The sequence below is a fragment of the Oncorhynchus tshawytscha genome, linkage group LG28 (genome assembly GCF_018296145.1).
Source record: "Oncorhynchus tshawytscha isolate Ot180627B linkage group LG28, Otsh_v2.0, whole genome shotgun sequence".
Lineage (NCBI taxonomy): Eukaryota > Metazoa > Chordata > Actinopteri > Salmoniformes > Salmonidae > Oncorhynchus > Oncorhynchus tshawytscha.
Genome location: NC_056456.1, coordinates 20,591,820 through 20,615,118, shown reverse-complemented (window position 1 = coordinate 20,615,118; position 23,299 = coordinate 20,591,820). Strand labels below are relative to the sequence as shown.

Here is a 23,299-nt window from a genome sequence, read left to right as displayed (position 1 = left end):
TGGTATCAAAAGCAGCACTAAGGTCTAGGAGCACGAGGACAGATGCAGAGCCTTGGTCTGACGCCATTAAAAGGTAATTTACCACCTTCACAAGTGCAGTCTCAGTGCTATGATGGGGTCTAAAACCAGGCCGAAGCATTTTGTATACATTGTTTGTCTTCAGGAAGGCAGTGAGTTGCTGTGCAACAGCTTTTTCTAAAATTTTTGAGAGGAATGGAAGATTCGATATAGGCCGATAGTTTTTTATATTTTCTTGGTCAAGGTTTGGCTTTTTCAAGAGAGGCTTTATTACTGTCACTTTTAGTGAGTTGGGTACACATCCGGTGGATAGAGAGTCGTTTATTATGTTCAACATAGGAGGGTCAAGCACAGGAAGCAGGTCTTTCAGTAGTTTAGTTGGAATAGGGTCCAGTATGCAGCTTGAAGGTTTAGAGGCAATGATTATTTTCATCATTGTGTCAAGAGATATAGTACTAAAACACTTGTGTCTCTCTTGATCCTAGGTCCTGGCAGAGTTGTGCAGACTCAGGACAACTGAGCTTTGGAGGAATAAGCAGATTTAAAGAGGAGTCCGTAATTTGCTTTCTAATGATCATGATCTTTTCCTCAAAGAAGTTCATGAATTTATTACTGCTGAAGTGAAAGCCATCCTGACTTGGGGAATGCTGCTTTTCAGTTAGCTTTGCGACAGTATCAAAAAGAAATTTAGGATTGTTCTTATTTTCCTCAATTAAGTTGGAAAAATAGGATGATCGAGCAGCAGTAAGGGCTCTTCGATACTGCACGATACTGTCTTTCCAAGCTAGTCGGAAGACTTCCAGTTTGGTGTGGCGCCATTTCCGTTCCAATTTTCTGGAAGCTTGCTTTAGAGCTCGGGTATTTTCTGTATACCTGGGAGCTAGTTTCTTATGACAAATGTTTTTTGTTTTTAGGGGTGCAACTGCATCTAGGGTATTGCGCAAGGTTGAATTGAGTTCCTCAGTTAGGTGGTTAACTGATTTTTGTCCTCTGACGTCCTTGGGTAGGCAGAGGGAGTCTGGAAGGGCATCAAGGAATTTTTGGGTTGTCTGAGAATTTATAGCACGACTTTTGATGCTCCTTGGTTGGGGTCTGAGCAGATGATTTGTTGTGATTGCAAACGTAATAAAATGGTGGTCCGATAGTCCAGGATTATGAGGAAAAACATTAAGATCCGCAACATTTATTCCATGTGACAAAACTAGATCCAGAGTATGACTGTGACAGTGAGTAGGTCCAGAGACATGTTGGACAAAACCCACTGAGTCGATAATGGCTCCGAAAGCCTTTTGGAGTGGATCTGTTGACTTTTCCATGTGAATATTAAAATCACCAAAATGTTTTATATTATCTGCTATGACTACAAGGTCCGATAGGAATTCAGGGAACTCAGTGAGGAACGCTGTATATGGCCCAGGTGGCCTGTAAACAGTAGCTATTAAAAGTGATTGAGTAGGCTGCATAGATTTCATGACTAGAAGCTCAAAAGACGAAAACGTCATTTTTTTTTGTTGTAAATTGAATTTTGTTATCGTAAATGTTAGCAACACCTCCACCTTTGCGGGATGCACGGGGGATATGGTCACTAGTATAACCAAGAGGTGAGGCCTCATTTAACACAGTAAATTCATCAGGCTTAAGCCATGTTTCAGTCAGTCCAATCACATCAAGATTATGATCAGTTTTTAGTTAATTGACTATAACTGCCTTTGAAGTGAGGGATCTAACATTAAGTAGCCCTATTTTGGGGCAGCAGGGTAGCCTAGTGGTTAGAGCATTGGACTGGTAACCGAAAGGTTGCAAGTTCAAATCCCAGAGCTGACAAGGTACAAATCCGTTGTTCTGCCCCCCTATCTCACAGGCAGTTAACCCACTGTTCCTAGGCCGTCATTTAAAATAAGAATTTGTTCCTAACCTAGTTAAATAAAGGTAAAAAAATAAATACATTTAAAGTCAGGTATCACGATCTCTTTCAATAATGGCAGGAATGGAGGAGGTCTTTATCCTAGTGAGATTGCTAAGGCGAACACCGCCATGTTTAGTTTTGCCCAACCTAGGTCGAGGCACAGACACGGTCTCAATGGGGATAGCTGAGCTGACTACACTGACTGTGCTAGTGGCAGGCCTGCTGCCTGGCCTGCACCCTATTTCATTGTGGAGCTAGAGGAGTTAGAGCCCTGTCTAGGTTGGTAGATAAGATGAGAGCACCCCTCTAGCTAGGATGGAGTCCGTCACTCCTCAGCAGGCCAGGTCCTGTTTTTGGGTGAGTCCCAGAAAGAGGGCCAATTATCTTTTGGGAGGGGCAGAAAACAGTTTTCAACCAGCGATTGAGTTGTGAGACTCTGCTGTAGAGCTCATCATTCCCCCTAACTGGGAGGGGGCCAGAGACAATTACTCGATGCCGACACATCTTTCTAGCTGATTTACACGCTGAAGCTATGTTGCGCTTGGTGACCTCTGACTGTTTCATCCTAACATTGTTGGTGCCGACGTGGATAACAATATCTCTATACTCTCTACACTCGCCATTTTTAGCTTTAGCCAGCATCATCTTCAGATTAGCCTTAACGTCGGTAGCCCTGCCTGTCTGCAAGTTGTGACCGGAAATGACCAATCAATGTGACAAATCATGTCCAATCAATTGAATTTACCCCAGGTGGACTCCAATCAAGTTGTAGAAACATCTCAAGGATGATCAAGCAGGACTCATTTATTTTCGGGCAAGTCAATTAAAGGAAGCTTTTTTACATTTCACTGGATCCACAGTGACTGAGGCATACCAGTATCATTGACTGTAACAAAGGCACTTCTCCCTATTGTGTTCTTATGGTCAAACTGTCAACCAGTTTGTCTAAATTTGGAAATGTCCAACCACTTATAATCGAACTGGACATACTCTTACATTCACTGGTTCTCCCAGTTGAGGCTCAGATGCTTTGTACTGTTATAATTATCTTAGGTAGGGCAAACATGTACGTTCCCTGCTGTAATATCCCTTACAGCAGTTGTGACGTCTTTGTTGTATGTGTGAGCCTCAATATATAGTACATTGGGAGTGATATTGGATGTGCTTTCTATTAAAAATACCAAGTTGTCAGTAGTAATCCCCAGAAAAGGATTTGCTGGCTGTTTCTGACCCGTAGGGAATGGCTGGAAGTGCGTGACCACAAGAGGAGTTGTTGGCACGATTTTCAAAAGCTTGATTGCTTTTACTACTGTTTCAGTTTTTTTTTCATACCACCCCCGGAGGTCGTTTACTACAGCTATGCATTCATTGTGTGTGCCTGCCACCGTGCGTGTGTGTGTGCTCATGTCTGTGTGTGCTTGCGTGTGTGTTTGTGGGTCTCTTCATGAACTCACTCCTAAAAGTGCATTTCCATGTTATCCATGCTGTTACCAATGCAGTTGTCATGGCATTCAGTAAAGACGGTTGATGCAATAAGGTATATCAACGTAAGGACATCATTTTTGTACAATTCTATTGGGAATAGTGCCATGGATATCTCACAGTCATAGTTATTACCTTGACAATCTATGTTTGTATGTAATACTATGCAGATGTACTGTATGCATTATTTATGCCATCTACTATGTATATTGTTTCAATTGCATTGTGGGCCTAATGTTCAGGGAGAGAATTCTGTGTTGGCCAGCAGTCATCAATATGTAACAGCTGTTATTATGAAATTCTTTACAGGCTAATGTAGCTTGCCATCCTGCACGCAATGGATTGAACAGACGCCAGCCCACTGTTAGGGATATGGAGGAGATTGACAGATGGTTTAGTTGCGTGACAGTGTCGCCTCAGCCAGCCAACTCCTACTCCCTCTCTCTCTTTCTCCATTCCTGGTTCCCTCTGGTGATCCTGACATGGATTTCCTTGTTTAGTCATGTAGGGGGTGGCCAGGAAACCACTGGTGAATATAATTTGTGCTGTGAACACGCAAAGGCTGTCAGACATCAGGGACCGGGCACAGTCCCTTCTGCTCTGTGCTCTCCCTCCCTGGCCAACCAGGTGATACCACAGCCTAGGGAAGCAGTGGATTAGGGGCAGCCTAGTACTGTACTGTCTCTCATACGTCTGTGGTTCCCAGGGAGATGAGTGTAAACACTGCCTCCCTCCAGACACATAATTTAGGGTCTATACCATTTAATAATAGCTTGAAGAAAAAGGTAAATTGGAAATACTGTAAAAAAAAAAATGGATATGCTTCATAAACTGAAAATATGAGCCCTCTAGGAACATATCACCACAGCATGTGTGTGTACACAGGCTGGTCTCATAGACTAGACGTAACATAGTAAATAAAAAATACAGGAGACTCCAATGAGTATGATATGTTACGTTTGGTATAGTTACATTAGACAGAAGGTTATTTAAGGCAAAAGGAAAAGGAAGGTGGGCGTATAACGCGAACGTCTAACAACCCAAAGGTGTCGTGTTCAAATCTCATCATGGAAAATGTAGCATTTTAGTTAATCAGCAACTTTGCAACTACTTACTACTTTTTTAGATACTTTGCAACTACTTTCCATTTTAGCTAACCCTTCCCCTAACCCTAACATTAATGAACCTTTTAACCTAACTCATAACCCTAACCTTAACTCTAACCGTAAGCCCTAGTCTAGCTAACGTTAGCCACCTAGCTACCTAGCTAACGTTAGCCATAACAAAAAGGAATTCTTAACATATCATACCTATTGTTAATTTGTGTCATATTGTATGAATTGCAGTTCGTAACGTACCATACGAAATAGATGACATGTACAAATTAATACATACCATATGTAACATATACTAATTTGAGTGTCCCAGATTTACTATGTAACGTCTACCTGTGAGTCCAGGTTGGTGTGCAACACCGTTTGTCTCTCTCTCTATCCCTCTCGCTCTCTGTGTGTGAGAGAAAGAGAGAGCGCTCTAGGACATGTTGTGGCATGTAATGAGTAATGAGTTCACGTTAGTGTGCATAGTATGAGACAAACTGTGAGAATTTTTATTATTATTGTGGACCCTAATTGACTGATTACTCATCATACATCTAATAAACCTGTTAGTCCCCTCACTGAGAAGGTTTTGTCCTTTTTCCTCTTATCCAGCCATCCAGGAGAAGCCATGCAGAAAGCACATCATGAAGCCGCCTTTGAACCACCAGGATACGAGGAAAGAGAGCCTGCCTATTGGAACCCTGGGGACCAGCATCAGCATGGTAGAGAGTGACCTCTTACTGGAGGTGAGACAGAGTGGAGCAGAAGGGTCAGGCTGTGGTTTGTCCTCCCAAGAGAGTACTGATAAGCGATGAGATGAGAGAGCACTGATGGGGCAGGGAAACGGCAATGACTGGGTCATCAGTCTTGGCGAAAGCAGTCTACCATGCCATGATTGTGTTATTTCTTTAAAATTAAGGAGTGCAAAAATGGCAAATAAAAGCTTGAATGAAAAAAATCCACAAAATTGAATTTAGCCGCATTTATTATTTGAGGTATAGAATATGTATTGATGATATCGTGGCACAGCGCTGCTGCTGGGAGGATGGGTGTAGGAACAGGACATTGCGTCCCCTAAACCCCACCTTCTCCATCCCAGAACCACGCCCTCCCCTCGCCACAAACGGCTAGAAAATCTCCCTCCCTCAGTAGCGTGAGACCAAACAACCGACCATGATGCTGCTCAATGAAGATCATGACACTGTTAAATCAGTATTACACCAGAGAGTGGGAAAAGGGGGCCCAGCTGACCTGGGCTGACTCGAATTAGACCAGAGGTGACAAGGCCTAGCAAGGAGCATGCCAGAGTCACGCAAATGTCAAACACAACAGCTCCAGCCAACACAGAGAAGTTAATGAGGAACCCTGCATGGCGTGTCCTCTACTTTTCTTCCTGTTTTACTCTTCATATCAGGAGGTACAAAAACACAATTTTTTGTAATGTTTTGTTCTAATGTCCATTCATTATCAGAAAAAGAGATGTTGTATGAAAAGCATTTACCTATGAATCACTCATCAATCAAGTGCAATTGAAGTTGGTCCCCTGTGCTCTTAGCACATTCAGGTCCAAAATGATTGTAACCCTTGATAAAGAAATGCAAAAAAGACTGTATAAATGGAAAAAGTATTTGAAAATTACAATACAATTGCTCAGAGAAAGTTTTATTTTACAAGTAATAAAATACAATCTAGTTATAAAATACATTCTTAAACAATAGGTGTAAAATTTTATTGGCACCCCTTTTTTCAAAACCTTTCAGTACCTCACCTTGCGAGGATAACAGCCCTGAGCCTTTTTCTAAAATGTTTTATGAGATTGGAGAACACACTGGGAGGGAGGGATCTTAGACCATTCCTCCATACATAATCTTTCCAGATCCTTGATATCCTTCATTTGTGCTTATCCACTACCCTCTTTTTTTAAAACATGTTTTTAGATAATGGCATAATTTATGATTTTTTGTTGTTGTAAGAAATTATAAAATGGTTTGGCAACCCTGTTTGTAAGCTTTCAAATGATATCAAACTTAACCGTTTATTTTTTCCAGAGACGGGGATGTCTCATAGTAGGGTGGGGTATGCAAAATGGATCAACTTTGATTACGTCTATCTCCTAAATGTTTTGGAATTCAGGTCAAAGAAGTTACTTTCTGATCACTTCTACCATGAGCAAATATGTGTAGACAGACATTTTCGTTCAAATCAAAAGGGGTGCGGTCAAAAAGTTATTAACATCAAATGGAACGACCCTATGCTGTTTCCGTGTATAAAGATGTATCCATGTCTCTTGTCTCCTAGTCCTTGACTGGTTTTGCCTTGGTGGTGGGCACAGATGGGTTGATATTCTACGTCTCTACCTCCATTGTTGACTACCTGGGCTTTCATCAGGTATGTTATAATCACAGCACTTTGTATTTTCAAATTGTGTATTATTACTCATCAAAATGGTCATAATTATTGAGGGGAAAAGATAAATAATTTAAGTAAATTAGCTGAAATACAGTACCATTGTACAAGCCTTTAATACAAAATTACATTCTGAGGAAGAATTGTGCAGCATTGTAAAACCACCAACAATAAAAAATGCAACAAAATGTATACATTGTTTTTAATGCAAAACCATGCCCTTTTAGTCATAAACTAAACAAAACAGAAATCTAAATATGGTTGAATAAAACAGATGACCAACCATGTCAATAGTTGAAAATAGCCAGTTGTGTAATTCACAGGATTTTAATGATAATATGAGTTGTAAGTAAACAGAGCTTTCTTTGTTTACTTCACACATTTGTAACTGTCCTTTTTGAGTGAATAGCTTTCTATTGGGCCTCATTAAACCTTGGGTTTTAACATGGAAAGGAGACAAAAGAGACTGTTGATCGCTTCTCTGATGGGAATTGAGATGGTGTGTTCAACAATAGTGGCGTTTCAGAAGGCAAGCATTGCGTGCAACAGACGCAGATATATTTGGGACGGTTGAATACTTTAGTTGGGAGTCTGTCATTTTATGAACAGTGGGTATAGCTGGAGATGAAAGAAAACAAGAGGAGTTACGAGCGTGGGCTGGGATTTCATCAGGGTGGTGTTGCATCTGTCCTCATGTAAGCAGCTCTGGTGTCACGCAAAGCACAAACACGGCAGCGAGGAGGGCTTCCCAATATCCCACCGACCGAGGAGACTGCATGTTATAAATGCAAACTGTAGGGAGTCATAACTCATGACTCACTGATACAACTGTTGTCACCAATTACCCATCCGTGTTACAAATTGTAGAGAAGTCATTAGTAATTACTCAACATTTTCACTATCTACTTCTCAGTTTTACTGATTTAAGTTACTATTTATAGATCTTTGACTGGCAAACAGTCAAACAAAGCAGTTTGATATTACTGGATGCACTCAGTAATGATCCAACAGTTAAACTCTTCATACATTCAGACTTTTTCTTCTTCTCCAGTTGTAAGCTTTTCTGTTACAAAAAAAAAGATTTTAAAAAAGATGGAAAATGTGTACAGAACCCAGATCTCCCGTGTAGATCTAACTGTTGGAGAGGAATGTCGAGTGAACTCTGTCAGTGGGGAGTAGGCTCCCTCCTGGTCAGTGGGGGGAAACAGAAAAACAGAAGCGTTAAGTTCTCAGTGGGCTCACGGCAGGCTGACACTTACGGTGTCAGTCCAGATACCACCATGGCGTGTAACCATAGACTCGCTTCACTCGACCGTGACACAGGTTAAGTGGGGAGGTCACTGTGTTGGCCAAACACAATCGACAGTCCTAATGTGGGGGTTAATTGGTTGTTTGGTGACTTGTTCCCCCTTCTCATCCCCTCCCATAGACGGATGTGATGCATCAGAATGTATTTGATTATATACATGTGGAGGAGCGGCAGGAGTTCAGAAGACAGCTCCACTGGGCCATGAACCCCGGGTCCCAGGGGGCCTCCCTGGACCAGCACTCGGCCACAGTAACTGGTGTGTAGATAATTACCTCTGTCACTCTGTGGAGCCGATAAACACTGCAGGAAAGCCCCTCATCGTCACATGCAACTTGTCATTTAGATTAGTTTCCATGTATTACCATTTTGAAGAGGGACACAAGGGTTAGTACATTAGTTATTGTATACAAGACACAGACAGAAAGAAAGGATACTGTATTTAATTTGTACTTTGTAATACTATCCTAAAACCTCTCACAGTAATATTGGTGGTTAGAAGACCAAAACAAATATAATGGATTGTATTTGTTACATAGTTTGTACTAACAGAAATGCTGTGGCTGTCCTGTAGATGATGACTTTGTGATGAGCAGTCCCTTTAACGCCCTGGAGCCTGACGGTGTTCCTCTAGAGCTCACCTCTTTCCTGACTCGCTGTTTCATCGCCCGGGTCCGCTGCTTATTGGACAGCACCTCAGGCTTTCTGGTGAGTATCGCGGCTCACACAAGTATCTGACAATATCAACTCTTACAATCGTCATTTACCACTGTGCTCAACACAGTATAAAGTCAGTTCTGTTTTGTGGGAGATATCTTGAATGTGTTACAGTAACACTAACCTTGCCTCTACACCCAAAGAGCAGGTGCACTACATAACTGAATATATCATAATTTACCATTGTACTCAACACAGTATGAAGTCGGTTCTGTTTTGTGGGAGTTATATTCAGTTATGTATGTGCACCTTCTCTTTGGGTGTCGAGGCGAGGTTACTGTTACTGTAAAGCACCGACACATTCAAAATATCTGTTCATGTAAAAAGTGTTTTATAGATAACTTTGATTGATTGATTGATTGATTGATGGATGTTTTGGCAGAGCATGCAGTTCCAGGGCAGCCTGAAGTTCCTGCAGGGCCAGAAGAAGAAGACAGAGTCCGGGGCACTGCTGCCCCCCCAGCTGGCCCTGTTCTGTGTGGCCGTTCCCCTCATGATACCCTCCATCACAGAGCTGAAGATGAAGAACATGACGGCCAGGAGCAAGAACAAGGGCCCCGTCATCACCACACTGGATAAGCACAGGTAAGCAGTGTGGGAGTGGTGTGCATGGGGAGAGCTGAGCAGTGAGAACTCTTCCTCAAATAATGTGTGTCTATATCAGGGTTTTCCAAACTCGGTCCTCTGGACCCCAACGGGTGCACCTTTTGGTTTTGCCCTAGCACTACACAGCCGATTCAATTAATCAACTAATCACCAAGCATTGATCATTTGAATCAGCTGTGTAGTGTTAGGGCGAAACCCAAAACGTGCACCCCTTGGGGTACCAAGGACTAAGTTTGGGAAACGCTGGTCTATATAATGTTTTAACTAAACTTGATAAAGGAGCCAGGCATGGACATCATTTTGTTTACTATCAATTTACAATTCAAGACATGTTTATTACACCATCAATTTCAGAATCAAATCATATGTATGCTGAATTTGGTCAAATTAGTACTTCATACTGTACACAACTAGCAGATTATATAATGCATATATGACCATTTATACATTTTGTCACGGTTCCCAGTGACAAGAGGCATTGTTCCTCCAGAGGCTCATATGACAGCAGTGACTTACTGTTTCTGAATTGGTCCAGCAGCACTACCAGAGAACCCTGCCACTACACCCCATGGACACCCCTCTCCAAAGACGGCACCAGGTACAAGAACGACAGCTACTACACCCAGGAGGAGCCCCTGAACTTCTGCCTATCCTCCATGAGTGGTGGGCCCAAACCTCAGAGCATGGATCATCCATGGGACATCCGCACAGGGTCCGCCATGCGAAAGGGCCCCAGCGGCACCTACACACCAGGCAGACAAAGCAAGTACAATCACCTGGGGAAGACTAGATCCTACAGGATGTCTCCAGGATATCACGCTAACAGACAGGACGCATCTCAGAACAAGCTGTACGGAGGCCTCCACAGCCCTGAGGTGGAGAGCTACTGTGAAGATGGCATGAAGACAGACAACAGGTACATGGGCGGCCATCTTGACTGTTACAATGGCATGGTGTTGCCTGAGACGGCCATAAAAACAGAGCAGGACTCTGACTCAGAAAACGGTTGCAATATCTACGGCATGCCCCAAAATAGAGCCTGGGTTGGGAACGAAAAGCGCTACATGGGCTACTCAGAAGAACCACAGGTGAAGTCAGAGGCTGACTACTATGAACAATACACCACCTGCCAAAAGAACAAGACCAACATGAGCCCAATGCTCAATGGACACCATAAATACTTATATACAGTGGGGAACAGGGCTCAGAAGGATCACAGGATACCACACTCAGACTCTCTGTGTAGCAGTCAGGGAGAAAACTGTATGGACATCAGTGTATATGGCTACATGGAGCAAGACAACAAACTGAACTATGAGTTCAGGAATCACCTGGTCCACGCTATAAAGAGGGAACCCATGGACTCACCTCCATGGTATGACAGTGGCCATGACATTAGCCAAATACCCATGCAGAGAAATATGATTCCCAACTCGTCAATGAATGCTATTGTATACAAACCAAACCCATATATCTACATGCAATGAGCTCAAGGGACAATCTTAAAAACCATCTGGACTCCACCTTGCTTCTTTATTGTATTGATTCTTAAAATAGCAGGGTGGGTTTATACTCAACTCAGGTAATCAACAGTGTTACAAAGCAGAAAGATATGGAAGCAATGGAGAGATGTTTTTATATGACATGAATATGACATGCAGAACCTACTGCAATTCACATGAGTTCTACATTTGTTTTTTAACACATTTCATAACTTCTCGTTTTTAAACCAACCAAACCAAGCCCGTCATGTCAAATTAACTGTATTTCTATTCAATGCATTTTACAGCAAATGGAACAGAAAATACATGCATTGATTAATTAAATTGGGGGCTCCTGAGTTGCGCAGCTGTCTATGGCACTGCATCACAGTTCTAGAGGCATCACTACAGACCCTGGTTCGATCCCGGGCTGTATCACAACCGGCTGTGATTGAGAGTCCCATAGGGCGGCGCACAATTGGCACAGCGTCGTCCGGGTTAGGGGAGGGTTTGGCTGGGGTATGCTGTCATTGTAAATAAGAATTTGTTCTTAACTGACTTGCCTAGTTAAACAAAGGATTATAAATAAAAAATGTAATGTAGTTTATTTTTGATTGATTATTCAGATGAACATAAAAATCCTACTAATTTCTTTGCATTGATTTATAATGTGATTGATGCTTCAATGTCCATTGAGTCATGAACCTTTATGAATGAGATACTGTATCTTCATTGTTTTTATTCATAACAGGTTGAATTAATGTATTATTTTAACAGTGAGTTTGTCATTTTTGTCTTGTAAAACAGTGTTACAAATGTAAATTAAACAAAGCTTCACCTAACAGCCATTTACAAACATTAGTGTCTAAGATGGTCTCTGAGCATAATAATGTAAACATGTATTACACAGAAATACTGTTAATTTAAGTTTCTGGTCCAATGTAACATTATCTGTCAATGTTTGTAAAATTGTAGTACATTCAAAGGAAATGTTAGAAACTGTATAACTCTGTTTTATGAAGTCAATTTGTTATTATACTTTGAAAAGGAAAAAATATTTGAAACTATGACATGTCCCATTATGTATTCCATAGCTGCATGCAGCAGTCTCTACGGCATTCTTTTATGCCGTTAGTTTTTTTTAAAGAAAGCTTTCTCTTTCGCTTGCATTTGTCTTTATTTAAAACTATTATGCAAATGTAAATAATGTAATTCCAGACTTTTTTAACAACTGTTGGTAATGCTTTTTATTGTGTATTTATTGTAAGTACTTTACACTGAACAGGAGAGAAACAAAAGGTTTATCGTAATATATTGAACCAATAAATAAATAGAACAACCTGCGTGTTGCACTGTAGGCACATTTTACAGAAAGGATTACAGGCATACAAGTTTCAGATATCAATTTAATTCAATAGGCATCTAACATGTTTTGTTATTTAGCACAATAAAATCATAAAAGTGCAGATTATTATCTTATTTATTTGAACACTGAAAATATTAATAAAATGTTGGATACAGATCTCCATACAAAAAGAAAGCTATGATATTTATGAGGATTTATTTTTCAAATAAACACTACATTTAGCGCTCAGTACAGTTGGGGAATTAAAACCAAATTGTTACGTTCCTACACATTTTCGCCAAAGACGTTACAGTATGAAGATAGGCTAAAACTGCTTCTCCAATAGAAATCCCTGATCACGCGATGTCATGGCTATGCGGATGACGTCATAACGCTCGTCTCGCCCAAACTGCGCATATGCAGACCGTAAAATCAAAGCCACTCCTACGATATAAAGTTGTTTTGGACGAAAATGAAAATGTATCAGTTTCTCACTCTGACGAGCTTGTAGTTATAACAAGTTCAACTACCTAAGACATTGTCTCGAATCTATATTGGGCATTCATATTTTGAAAAAATTAACAACTAAGGAAGAATTGTTCACTTATCTCATTGACTTCTTTTATACCCCAAACCCCGACCAGGTCTGTTTCCCAGCGTTCCCGGAAGTCTTGCGATGTTATGCCTCTGGGTTTAGAAACGGTGTTGCAGCTAATGACTCCTGTTTATAGAAATCAACGGTAAAATAAAATACAGTTGTGAGAAATTGCATACTCTTTCAAAAGTCGCGCCCACATGCTGCTCTCAAGCGCGTTGTGTCAGCTGCTACTGGGGCGGCGCACGAGAAAGGTCAACCAGGAACTGAACCAGGAGAAGCAGTGTTGGAATTGAAATGAGATAATTTGAACGACAGTTTACCTATTCAAACGTATTATTGGAGTTGGTAAGATATTGGATTGGTTCATTTTACATTTCAAATGAGTGTTGTACACGGGCTAGGGTTGTGTTTACTGATTGGGCTGTGTGTGCGTCCTTCCTCTCGCCAACCTAGGCTGCTAGCTGTCTAGCTTACCATTAACATGGGCTGCTTTCTAGTAGGTCAATATGGGAGAGACTATAAACACACAGATGACGCTTAAACCGTCTAGCAAAAAACTAAAATTGACTCCAACCAAATGTTTATAGCTTATGAAATAAATTAAAGATCGGTTTGGGCGTCAGTCTTTTCCAGTCAATATAGCTAGCTACTGTACTCCAGTAAAATGCATTTGAGAGACATTTGAGTGTGCTTGCCAGATAGTAGTAGTAGTAGTAGTAGTAGTAGTAGTAATAGTAGTAGCAAGTTAGCTAACGTTATGCCAGCAAGTAGCATTAGCCAAGGCAGCTAAACGTTAACGTTACTCAATGCAATGGGCACTCACCTCACACAGGCACTGTCAGTATGAATGGTTTAATAACGCAATCGACCTGATATAGTGCCTTGCAACATTTTCGTCGTAATCACAACGTATATCGTTCAGTTTCGTGAGCATCTTGATCTTTGACAGACCCAGCTTGGCGTTGTTGTCATGGAGGAGACGAACAGGGAGGCTGTCGCTACCGCGGTGCAGAGGGTGGCAGGGATGCTGCAGCGCTCGGACCAGTTGGACAAAGTAGAGCAGTACCGCCGGCGAGAGGCTCGCAAGAAAGCTTCAGTAGAAGCCCGACTGAAGGTAGAAAATGACGACGCTAAGAAGACATGAGATACATTCTGTACTTCCCTATTGTTCATAGACATTTAGTCTGCATGAGCGCTGTAACGTTATATATATATTGTAAATACATGGCTCAGGCCTGAAACACCTTACCTGGTCTCTTTCCCTCTCCCCAGGCTGCCATCCAGTCCCAGTTGGACGGGGTCCGCACAGGGCTCAGTCAGCTCCATAATGCCCTGCGGGATGTCAAGGACATACAGAACTCCCTGGCAGACGTCAGTAAGGACTGGAGGCAGAGTATTAACACGATTGAGAACCTCAAAGATGTGAAAGACGCCGTTGTCCAGCACAGTCAGCTTGCCTCAGCTGTCGAGAATTTAAAGAATATCTTCTCAGGTACGCTGCACAACTACTACATGTGCCTCAAAGAAAAACTGTTATTGTTGTCTGTCTTTGCATTTGTGTACATAGAATGTACTGTTACAAACTATTAATGCATTAATATACTGTCAGGTACATAATTATTGGCACCGTGATAAAGATGAGCAAAAAATACTGTATAAAATAAAGAATATAAATTCTGAGCTATATTGTATGCTAAAAACAAAAGGAAAATTATATTATTTTATACTAATATAATTGCTTATAGAAAGAACATTGTTTAACAAGTAATAAAAAACTATCTCAAAGATGGAGGCCAAATTTATTGGAACCCCTGTTTTCAATACTATAGCATCCTCCATTGAACACATTGGGAGGACCATTCTTCCATAGAGAGTCTTTCCAGATCCTTGATATCCTTTGTCTGCTCTTATGGACTGCCCTCTTCAATTCAATTCAAACCACAGGTTTTCAATGGGTTTCAAGTTTTGAGACTGAGATGGCCATTTCTTTGTGGATTTTGATTAGTGCTCGGGGTTATTGTCTTGCTGGAAGATCCAGTTGCGGCCAAGTGTTAGCCTCCTAGCAGAGGCAACCAGGTTTGGTACTTGGTAAAGTTCATGATGGCGTTGACCCCAGGAACAGTGGAAGCAAAATAGCCCAAAAACAAAGAAGATGCACCACCATAATTTACTGTAGGTATGAGGTACGTTACTGCATATGCTTCTGTTTTTCAAGGCCAAACCCTTTCAATCTGACCATAGCACCGGATTCAATCCAAGTGCCAATGCTGTTTTACAAACTCTAGGCAGTGCTATGGTCAGATGACATGAAAATAGAGCTATTTTTCCCTGCACACAATTGGTGGGTTTGGTGTAGAAAAGTACCTCATACCTACAGTTAACATTTGGTGGTGCATCATTAACTATAAAATGTACCATGACATTTTAGCCCAAAACCTGGTTGCCTCTGCCAGAAGGCTGACACTTGGCCGCAAGTGGATCTTTCAGCAAGACAACCCCAGGCACGCATCAAAATCCACAAAGAAATGGTTAATTTGCCACACAATCTGTCTCTGTGCTTGAACCACTCCAATCTCATAAAATATTTTAGAAAAAGGCTGTGTCGTCATCTTCACGGAGGGAGGGTGCTGGAGTACTGAAAACGGAAACCAATCATTTTGACCCCTATCTTTTTAGAGGTTTTTAATTATTTGTTAAACTTAATCTCCTTCTCCGAGCAATTTTATTAGTATAATATCATTAGCACATTCTTTAGAGCATGCAATATAGCTCAGTATTTGTATTGTTTATTTTATACAGTCTTTTTTGCTCATCTTTATCAAGGGTGCCAATAATTATCTACCTTGCTGTATACCATTCCCCTTCTGTGCAGTGCCTGAGATAGTGGCAGACACCCAGGTGCTGATTGAGCAGGCTGAGCTGCTGGAGGCCCACCGTAAACTCATGGATCTGGAATGCTCGCGAGACGACCTCATGTATGAGCAGTACCGAATGGACAGCAAAAACACTCACGACATGAACCTGATCCGCAACTACTTTGGCGCGGTGCAGGGCCTGTCTGACGACCTGGCCAAGCAGCTGTGGATGGTGCTGCAGCGCGCCATGGGCACGGTGCGCCGCGACCCCACCATGCTGGTTTCCGTGGTGCGCATCATTGAGCGTGAGGAGAAGATTGACCGGCGCATGCTGGACCGCAAGAAGCAGACGGGCTTTATCCCCCCAAGTCGGCCCAAGAGCTGGAAAGAGAAGATGTTTGAGGTGCTGGAGGGCACGGTCACCACACGCATCGAGGGCAGCCAGTCGGTGACGCGAGAGGCAGACAAGATGTGGATGGTGAGGCTCTTGGAGATCACCAGGAAGTACGTGCTGGATGACCTGATTGTGGTGAAGAACCTGATGGTGCAGTGCTTCCCGCCACACTACAACACCTTTGACAGGTTTTTAAAGCTGTACCACAACGCCGTGTCCATGCGGGTGCAAGAGCTGGCTGCAGAAGACCTGGAGGCCAACGAGATCGTGTCCCTCCTCACCTGGGTCCTCAACACATACAAAAGGTATGCTTTCTCATCCCGTATTCACAAAAGAGGCTCAAAGTAGGAGTGCTGATATAGGATCAGTTTTGTCTTTTAGATAATATTGAATACGATTAGGCTATGGATATGGAGGACCTGAGCCTAGATTGTCTCTCCTACTTTGAGACACTTTTTGAATACAGGTCAGGCTCTGATCTGCTCTCTCTGTGGCTCATGTAGCATCAGTGATAACTGGGCACCAGTCCAATCATAGCTCAGTGGAATATGCAGGATTTGAATTACCCTGCAAGCAGTTATTGACAAGGTATGACAGAAATCCTTGCTTTGGTGTGTAGTTTCCCTGACACTATTTCCAAATACTAACGTTTTAGCATTTGTGGCACAAATCCCATTAAAGTCATGATACCAATATATTAATCTTTTAGTGACTTTGCTGAGCTTCGCATTTAATATTAGATATTTTCAGATGAATAATGCTAATATCGGTACCATGACTTAAATGGGATTTGTGCCTCAAATGCTAAAACATTAGCATTTGGAAACATTTCCTGGGAAATAAAACCAAAGCATGGATTGCTGTCATGCCTTGTCCATAGACTGCTTACAAGGTTTGGAGACCAATGTAATTTGGGTGAACTATCCCTTTAACTTCTCCCCGTTTGTGTGTGGAGTGTTTCTCAAAATCATTAAATTGATGTAGGAAGAACATTGGCACGGAAATACTTTTGTACTCTCCATATATGGGAAGGACTTGTAAGCTCTGCAAAGAGGAATTAACTCAATATTTAAAGCTAAACAGTCCCTTGGCACGAGAGGGAGGGCATAGCATGCGATCTAAGCAAAATTGCTGTGGATAATCCAATGAATGCACATACTACTGCACATTGCGTGCACCGAGAGGATTGAGCGGAGAAAGACGAATTTAAAACATAAGGAACTAGCCTTATGTCCAATTCTGTCACAAACATCAGCCAACAGCTACCATGGAAACCACAACCACTGATTGGATGAGGCTGTAGAATTATAGATCACTTATAATCACAATGATTTTCTGTGTGTGTGTGTGTTTACGTGCGACTGCTTGTGAGAAGCCTATGTTTTTTGGTATCTGTGTGTATAATATGGATTCAATCATTGTCGTGTGTGCAGGTGCGCAAGCATGCCATGGTGTGTCTCTTTAGCTGTCTGTTACATTCAAATACATGCAATATATTAATTCCCACAGACAGTATAGTACAGGTTGGGCTGTGTTGCCATGTTCTCACACCCTACTGTGTTTATGTGTTCCAGTGTGGAGATGATGGGTCACCCAGATCTGGTGACAGAGTATGACATCCACCTGATGGATCCTCTGCTGCCTCAGAAGGTGGTGGATGAGCTTCTCAGCAAATACGTCCAGACCTTCACTGTGAGTCCAGCCAACACACACTCTGTGATAGCAGCGACATACTCTATGGTCGCTCTTGTCAGATATACAACTCTCTCTCTCTGCGTCAGTAAACAAAGATGAAGCCGCCACTAATGAAATGTTTCATGAATTATTAAAGACAGGTAACATGGCTCTGGCCGACTCTCTCTCGCACCCTTCCACAGTCTAACATCACTGGCTGGCTTCGCAAGGCTCTGGAGACAGACAAGAAGGACTGGTTTAAAGAGACAGAACCAGAGGCGGATCAAGATGGATACTACCAGACCACCCTCCCCGCCATCGTCTTCCAAGTATAACCAGTCACCAGCCTGGCATCAGCCAGAATCTCTTTAACCCACTGGACTAAGTGTACTAGTTGCTACTACAGTAGCGTTACTATACTAGACAATGTGTATGTGATAAAATTAGGATCTGAGAATTACAGTGAGTCACTAGTGTGTACTGTAAGTCTATTGGATGGGGGACCATCATCTGACATGTTTGTTTTTCTCTCCTCATCAGATGTTTGAGCAGAATCTCCAAGTGGCAGCCCAGATCGACGAGACCTTCAAAGAGGAGGTCCTGAAGCTCTGTTTAAAACAGATGAATTCATTCCTCATCAGGTAACATGGATTTCATAATGTTGTGTTCATAATTGTGTAGAGGATTAGTCATTTACATTGATGGCAGTAAAGGTGTGTTACAGAATATGGGGCGGAAGGGTAGCCTAGTGGTTAGAGCGTTCGACTCGTCACCGAAAGTTTGCAAGTTCAAATCCCCGAGCTGACAAGGTACAAATCTGTTGTTCTGCCCCTGAACGGGCAGTTAACCCACTGTTCCTAGGCCGTCATTGAAAATAAGAATGTGTTCTTAACTGACTTGCCTAGTTAAATAAAGGTAATAAAACATTTTTTTATCAGGGATGGATTGCTATGTATATGACATCTCTACAATTGTCTTCTATTTCTGTTCAGATACAGGGAAGAGGCGATCGCCTACAAGGAGGACCACTTGAGAGACCGGCAGCTGCCTCAGTGCTACGTCCAATACATGATCGCCATTATAAACAACTGTCATACATTCAAGTGATTCCCATTTGACAATTCCCTGTAAATATGAATGTCTTCTCTAACCTAATGCTGCTAATGTATATCTAACCGTACCTCTGCTCCTAGGGAATCTATTAACAGTCTAAAGAAGAAATACTTAAAATCTACGGAGCCCACCCAGAATGATGCTGCCATAGAGAGGACCCTGAACGACGTGGCCAAAGATGGATGCCAGTTTCTACTGGATGAAGTTTTCCTGGATTTGGAGGTTAGAACGAAGTGTTTGTGGACATATTTTAAGCTCATTCGTTACTGTTCTAGTGTAATATTTGACAGAATGTTGCCATGAACACGGTTCTGTTGTATTTGATTGGTGATTTTTCTCTCCACAGCATCATCTCAGTGAGTTGCTGACCCGGAAGTGGTTGACGGGGACCCATGCAGTGGACACCATCTGTGTTACCGTCGAGGATTACTTCAACGACTTCGCCAAGATCAAGAAGCCTTTCAATACGGTACATGGAGAAATAAATCAATTGATATAATCATACTAAATGAAAGGCTTGGACAATTGATTGATCTGGAGAACTCCACACATTTTGTACAAATTGATAGTGGTCATCCTGTGTGTGTGACTGGGTATGTTGTATGTGATGTGTTTAGGAGATGACCAGCGAGGCCCATCGCAGGGTGGTGGTGGAGTATATCAAGGCAGTGATGCAGAAACGGATCACCTTCAAGAACGCAGATGAGAGGAGGGAGGGAGCGGACAGGATGATTAAAGAGGCTGAGCAGTTCAAGTTCCTCTTCAGGAAACTCACTGCTGTGAGTGTTTATTTCCTGTTACAGGAGTGTTCTCTTTTCCAAGGAGATGCTCAGTAGAAACTACATGCATCTTGATCTAGTCTTTCAGCAAATAGTTAGTCACGATTCATTATTCATTTTTGATGTAAGGAAGACTGCTTTTCTCTGATGAGTCCATACGCTGATACTGTTGCTGATTCTTACAGTTTGTTTGTTCTGTCTCTGTTCTCCAGGGTGAGGAGACTGATCGGCTGTGCGATGCCATCGCTGCTATAGCTGAGGTATTTAAACTCACAGACCCCACCCTGCTGTACCTGGAGGTCTCCACGCTGGTGTCCAAATACCCTGACATCAGGTTAGATCATACGCCACTTAACACAGGCTACACAGAGAATGAATGTTAGTGGGGTATCATGGTTTTCAATAGAATAACCTTGGCTGTAGGAGAAGTTGTACTGTATAAGACACTACATAACCAAAAGTATATGTGGACACCTGCTTGTCAAACATCTCATTCCAAAATCATGGGCATTAATATGAGGTTGGTCCCCCCCTTTGCTGTTATAACAGCCTCTCCACTCTTCTGGGAAGGCTTTCCACTTGAAGTTGGAACATTTTTGCAGGGACTTGCTTCCATTCAGCCACAAGAGCATTAGTGTGGTCGGGCACTGATGTTGGGTGATTAGGCCTGGCTCGCAGTCGGTGTTCCAATTCATCCCAAAGGTGTTCAATGGGGTGGAGGTCAGGGCTCTGTGCAGTACAGTCAAGTTCTTTCAAACCGATCTCAACAAACCATTTCTGTGTGGACCTTGCTTTGTGCATGGGGGCATTGTCATGCTGAAACAGGAAAGGGCCTTCCCCAAACTGTTGCCACAAAGATGAAAGCACAGAATCATCTAGAATACCATTGTATGCTGTAGTGTTTAGGATTTCCTTTTACTGGAACTAAGGTGCCTAACCTGAACCATGAAAAATGGCCCTAGACCATTATTCCTCCTCCACCAAACTTGACAGTTGGCAATATACATTGGGGCGGGTGGCTTTCTCCTGGCATCCGCCAAACCCAGATTAGTCTGTCGGACAACCAGATGATTCAACACTCCAGAGAACGCGTTTCCATGGCTCCAGAGTCCAATGGCAGCGAGCTTTACACCACTCCAGCTAACGCTTGGCATCATGCATGGTGATCTTAGGCTTGTGTGAGGCTGCTTAACCATAGAAACCCATTTCATGAAGCTCCCGACGAACAGTTCTTGTGCTGACATTGCTTCCAGAGGCAGTTTGGAACTCTGTAGTGAGTGTTGCAACCGAGGACTGATGATTTTTATGCTCATACAGCACTTGGCGGTCCCATTCTGTGTGGCTTACCACTTCACGGCTAAGCCGTTGTTGCTCCTACACATTTGCACCTCACAATAACAGCACTTAGTTGACCAGGGCAGAAATTCCATGTTCCATGTTGAAAGTCACTGAGCTCTTCAGTAAGGCCATTCTACTGCCAATGTTTGTCTATAGAGATTGCATGGCTGTGTGCTCTATTTTATACACCTGTCAGCAACAGGTGTGGCTGAAATAGCCTAATCCACTAATTTGAAGGGGTGTCCACATACTTGTGTGTATATATATATAGTGTATGTGCTATCTACTCAAATTATTATGTGATGTCCATTGATTTTACCGTTGTAGGCTTAATTGATTGTCCTTCAATAAAAAGGTGTCTGTCCTCTGTCCCCATAGGGAAGAGCACATCGTGGCCTTACTAGCGGTGAGAGGGGACGCTAGCCGAGAAATGAAGCAGATGATCATTGAGACGCTGAACCAGAACAAGCCTTCCTATGCCGGCAACACCCAGCCCATCTTCAAGGACATCACGATCCCCACCGTGACCATGACCTCCATGTCCTCCTCTATGGCCGCCACTGCCAACAAACTGCTGAAATAAATAACTAGATTCTGGAGAGAGATGGAGACACCTGGGTTGTATTCATTAATGCACAAGGTAGCAAATAAATTTTAAAGGAAAATAAAAAACAAGCTTTCATTATTGCAGGGTTTCCCAAACTCGGTCCTGGGAAACCCTGCCTTATTGGACACGTTTGGATAGTCCCTCCCTGTTTTAGTGCCTAGTGATTACGACCCCGGGCACACAAAAAAACCACACTTCAAAAAATCATGATTTTTCTTTTCTTTTGCACTTTTGAAACATTCTACAGATCTCTGATGAAAGGCTTGGACTGTAGTCCTTGAGGATCTGTAAGCGTATGATACTTGACGAATGAACCGTCGAACACTACCAAGTGGTTTTGTCACTGAAATGAGACCTTGCTCACACCACCCACCCCTCCATGCTTGCCTTATACAATTAACAGTTTGAAATTGTTTCAGTAAAACTTTTTCACTGTGTGATGCTGAATGTCTGTCAGAAAATCTATTAAAGAAATCCTTTCCCCTGTCAGTCTGTACATCTGTTTTTCTAATTTACTCTGCTGTCAGGGAGAGGTGTTGACACTCTGAAACATGCCAAACTACTGAGCGTACCCACACTCACATGGAATCATTTCATTGGTTGGCTCTTTGAGGGTTGCTGCGAAAGTTGACAATAATTTGCAGAAGCTGTCTGCTTACTGCATCCTTCCTCAACAATACCATCAAGATCGCTCTCCATTATCTCCCTCTGTCTGTGTGACTCCACTGCAGCATGCTGCCTTTTGACTTAAAGCAATGGGTACTATGCTCTCCTACTGCTCTGTGTAATACCTCTAAATGTTTAATCTGGCTGCACGCTATTTGTTATGTGACTAGCCGAGCAGCGGAAGGGGTAGGAAGGCACAAACAGCCAGAGGGGACAGTTATCACCCTGGGTAGGGTAGCACAGCCTAGTGGAAGGAGAGGCAGAGGGGGAACCACTGATGCACAGTGACAGTTGCAGGGGAGGTGTGGGGCCAGCATTCCCATGGTGAAAGCAATCCATTTTCCAGGATGTTGCGTGACCATTCATAATTGTTATGGGGCATTTTACCATTGGCTCTCTGCGAACTTAGTAACACCTACTCCAAACTGTGATTTGTGTCTGTTTTGAAACAGGGTAGGTCCTGTGATATTGATATTTAATTGCAATTTGTGTACTTTCATCAAAGCTGAAATGAGGTATGATGGGGGTACTAAACATGTCTTTCCAAGTTTTCCATATGCTTCAGTGTGGTCCAATGAGAGGGCTGCATTTCCCATGCTGTGACTGAAAACAAGGCCATGCAGGACTGTAGCGGACTAGAGCACGCAAGCATGTGCTCTTGCATGGCACACACGTCAGCAGCTCAAAACCCTGGATTACACACACACGCCATGGGGCGGGGCCTAGGCATTGGACTCAAATGAGACTTCTGGCAGCTCCATCACAGAATTATCAGTCACTCAACAACTGATCCTCCACTCCTGGTCTTACACACAGCTCTAATGGCTGGCTACTAAAAACTTGCTTTGACTGGAGTATTCCAAGAAAACCTAGTGTTAACAGTGACATACTGTCTGTGTTCAACATGA

At 42.6% G+C, this 23,299-nt stretch overlaps 2 protein-coding genes across 2 annotated transcripts; both read left to right on the top strand.

Moving 5' to 3' along the window:
* Positions 1 to 4,679: 4,679 nt before the first annotated feature.
* LOC112227376 lies at positions 4,680 to 11,511 on the top strand. The gene is made up of 6 exons (XM_024392253.2): positions 4,680 to 5,252; positions 6,805 to 6,894; positions 8,342 to 8,477; positions 8,793 to 8,926; positions 9,318 to 9,520; positions 10,080 to 11,511. The coding sequence occupies exons 1-6, from the start codon at positions 5,151 to 5,153 to the stop codon at positions 11,026 to 11,028; spliced, it is 1,614 nt and encodes a 537-aa protein (XP_024248021.2). The 5' UTR covers positions 4,680 to 5,150; the 3' UTR covers positions 11,029 to 11,511.
* Positions 11,512 to 12,831: 1,320 nt separating this feature from the next.
* LOC112226889 (exocyst complex component 3) lies at positions 12,832 to 22,214 on the top strand. The gene is made up of 13 exons (XM_024391540.2): positions 12,832 to 13,310; positions 13,915 to 14,079; positions 14,238 to 14,457; positions 15,838 to 16,519; positions 17,789 to 17,906; positions 18,092 to 18,217; positions 18,429 to 18,529; positions 18,881 to 18,991; positions 19,082 to 19,223; positions 19,348 to 19,470; positions 19,619 to 19,780; positions 19,993 to 20,114; positions 21,497 to 22,214. The coding sequence occupies exons 2-13, from the start codon at positions 13,936 to 13,938 to the stop codon at positions 21,699 to 21,701; spliced, it is 2,256 nt and encodes a 751-aa protein (XP_024247308.1). The 5' UTR covers positions 12,832 to 13,310; positions 13,915 to 13,935; the 3' UTR covers positions 21,702 to 22,214.
* The last annotated feature ends 1,085 nt before the right edge of the window (positions 22,215 to 23,299 follow it).

Bases quoted from the DNA above. Each gene is read 5' to 3' on its own strand.
- LOC112227376 (XM_024392253.2), top strand. From the start codon at position 5,151: ATGAAGCCGCCTTTGAACCACCAGGATACGAGGAAAGAGAGCCTGCCT. The intron at 5,253-6,804 runs GTGAGACAGAGT...CTTGTCTCCTAG, and splicing joins AGAGTGACCTCTTACTGGAG to TCCTTGACTGGTTTTGCCTT. The intron at 8,478-8,792 runs GTGTGTAGATAA...GCTGTCCTGTAG, and splicing joins GCACTCGGCCACAGTAACTG to ATGATGACTTTGTGATGAGC.
- LOC112226889 (XM_024391540.2), top strand. From the start codon at position 13,936: ATGGAGGAGACGAACAGGGAGGCTGTCGCTACCGCGGTGCAGAGGGTG. The intron at 14,458-15,837 runs GTACGCTGCACA...CCTTCTGTGCAG, and splicing joins TTTAAAGAATATCTTCTCAG to TGCCTGAGATAGTGGCAGAC. The intron at 19,781-19,992 runs GTGAGTGTTTAT...TCTGTTCTCCAG, and splicing joins TCTTCAGGAAACTCACTGCT to GGTGAGGAGACTGATCGGCT.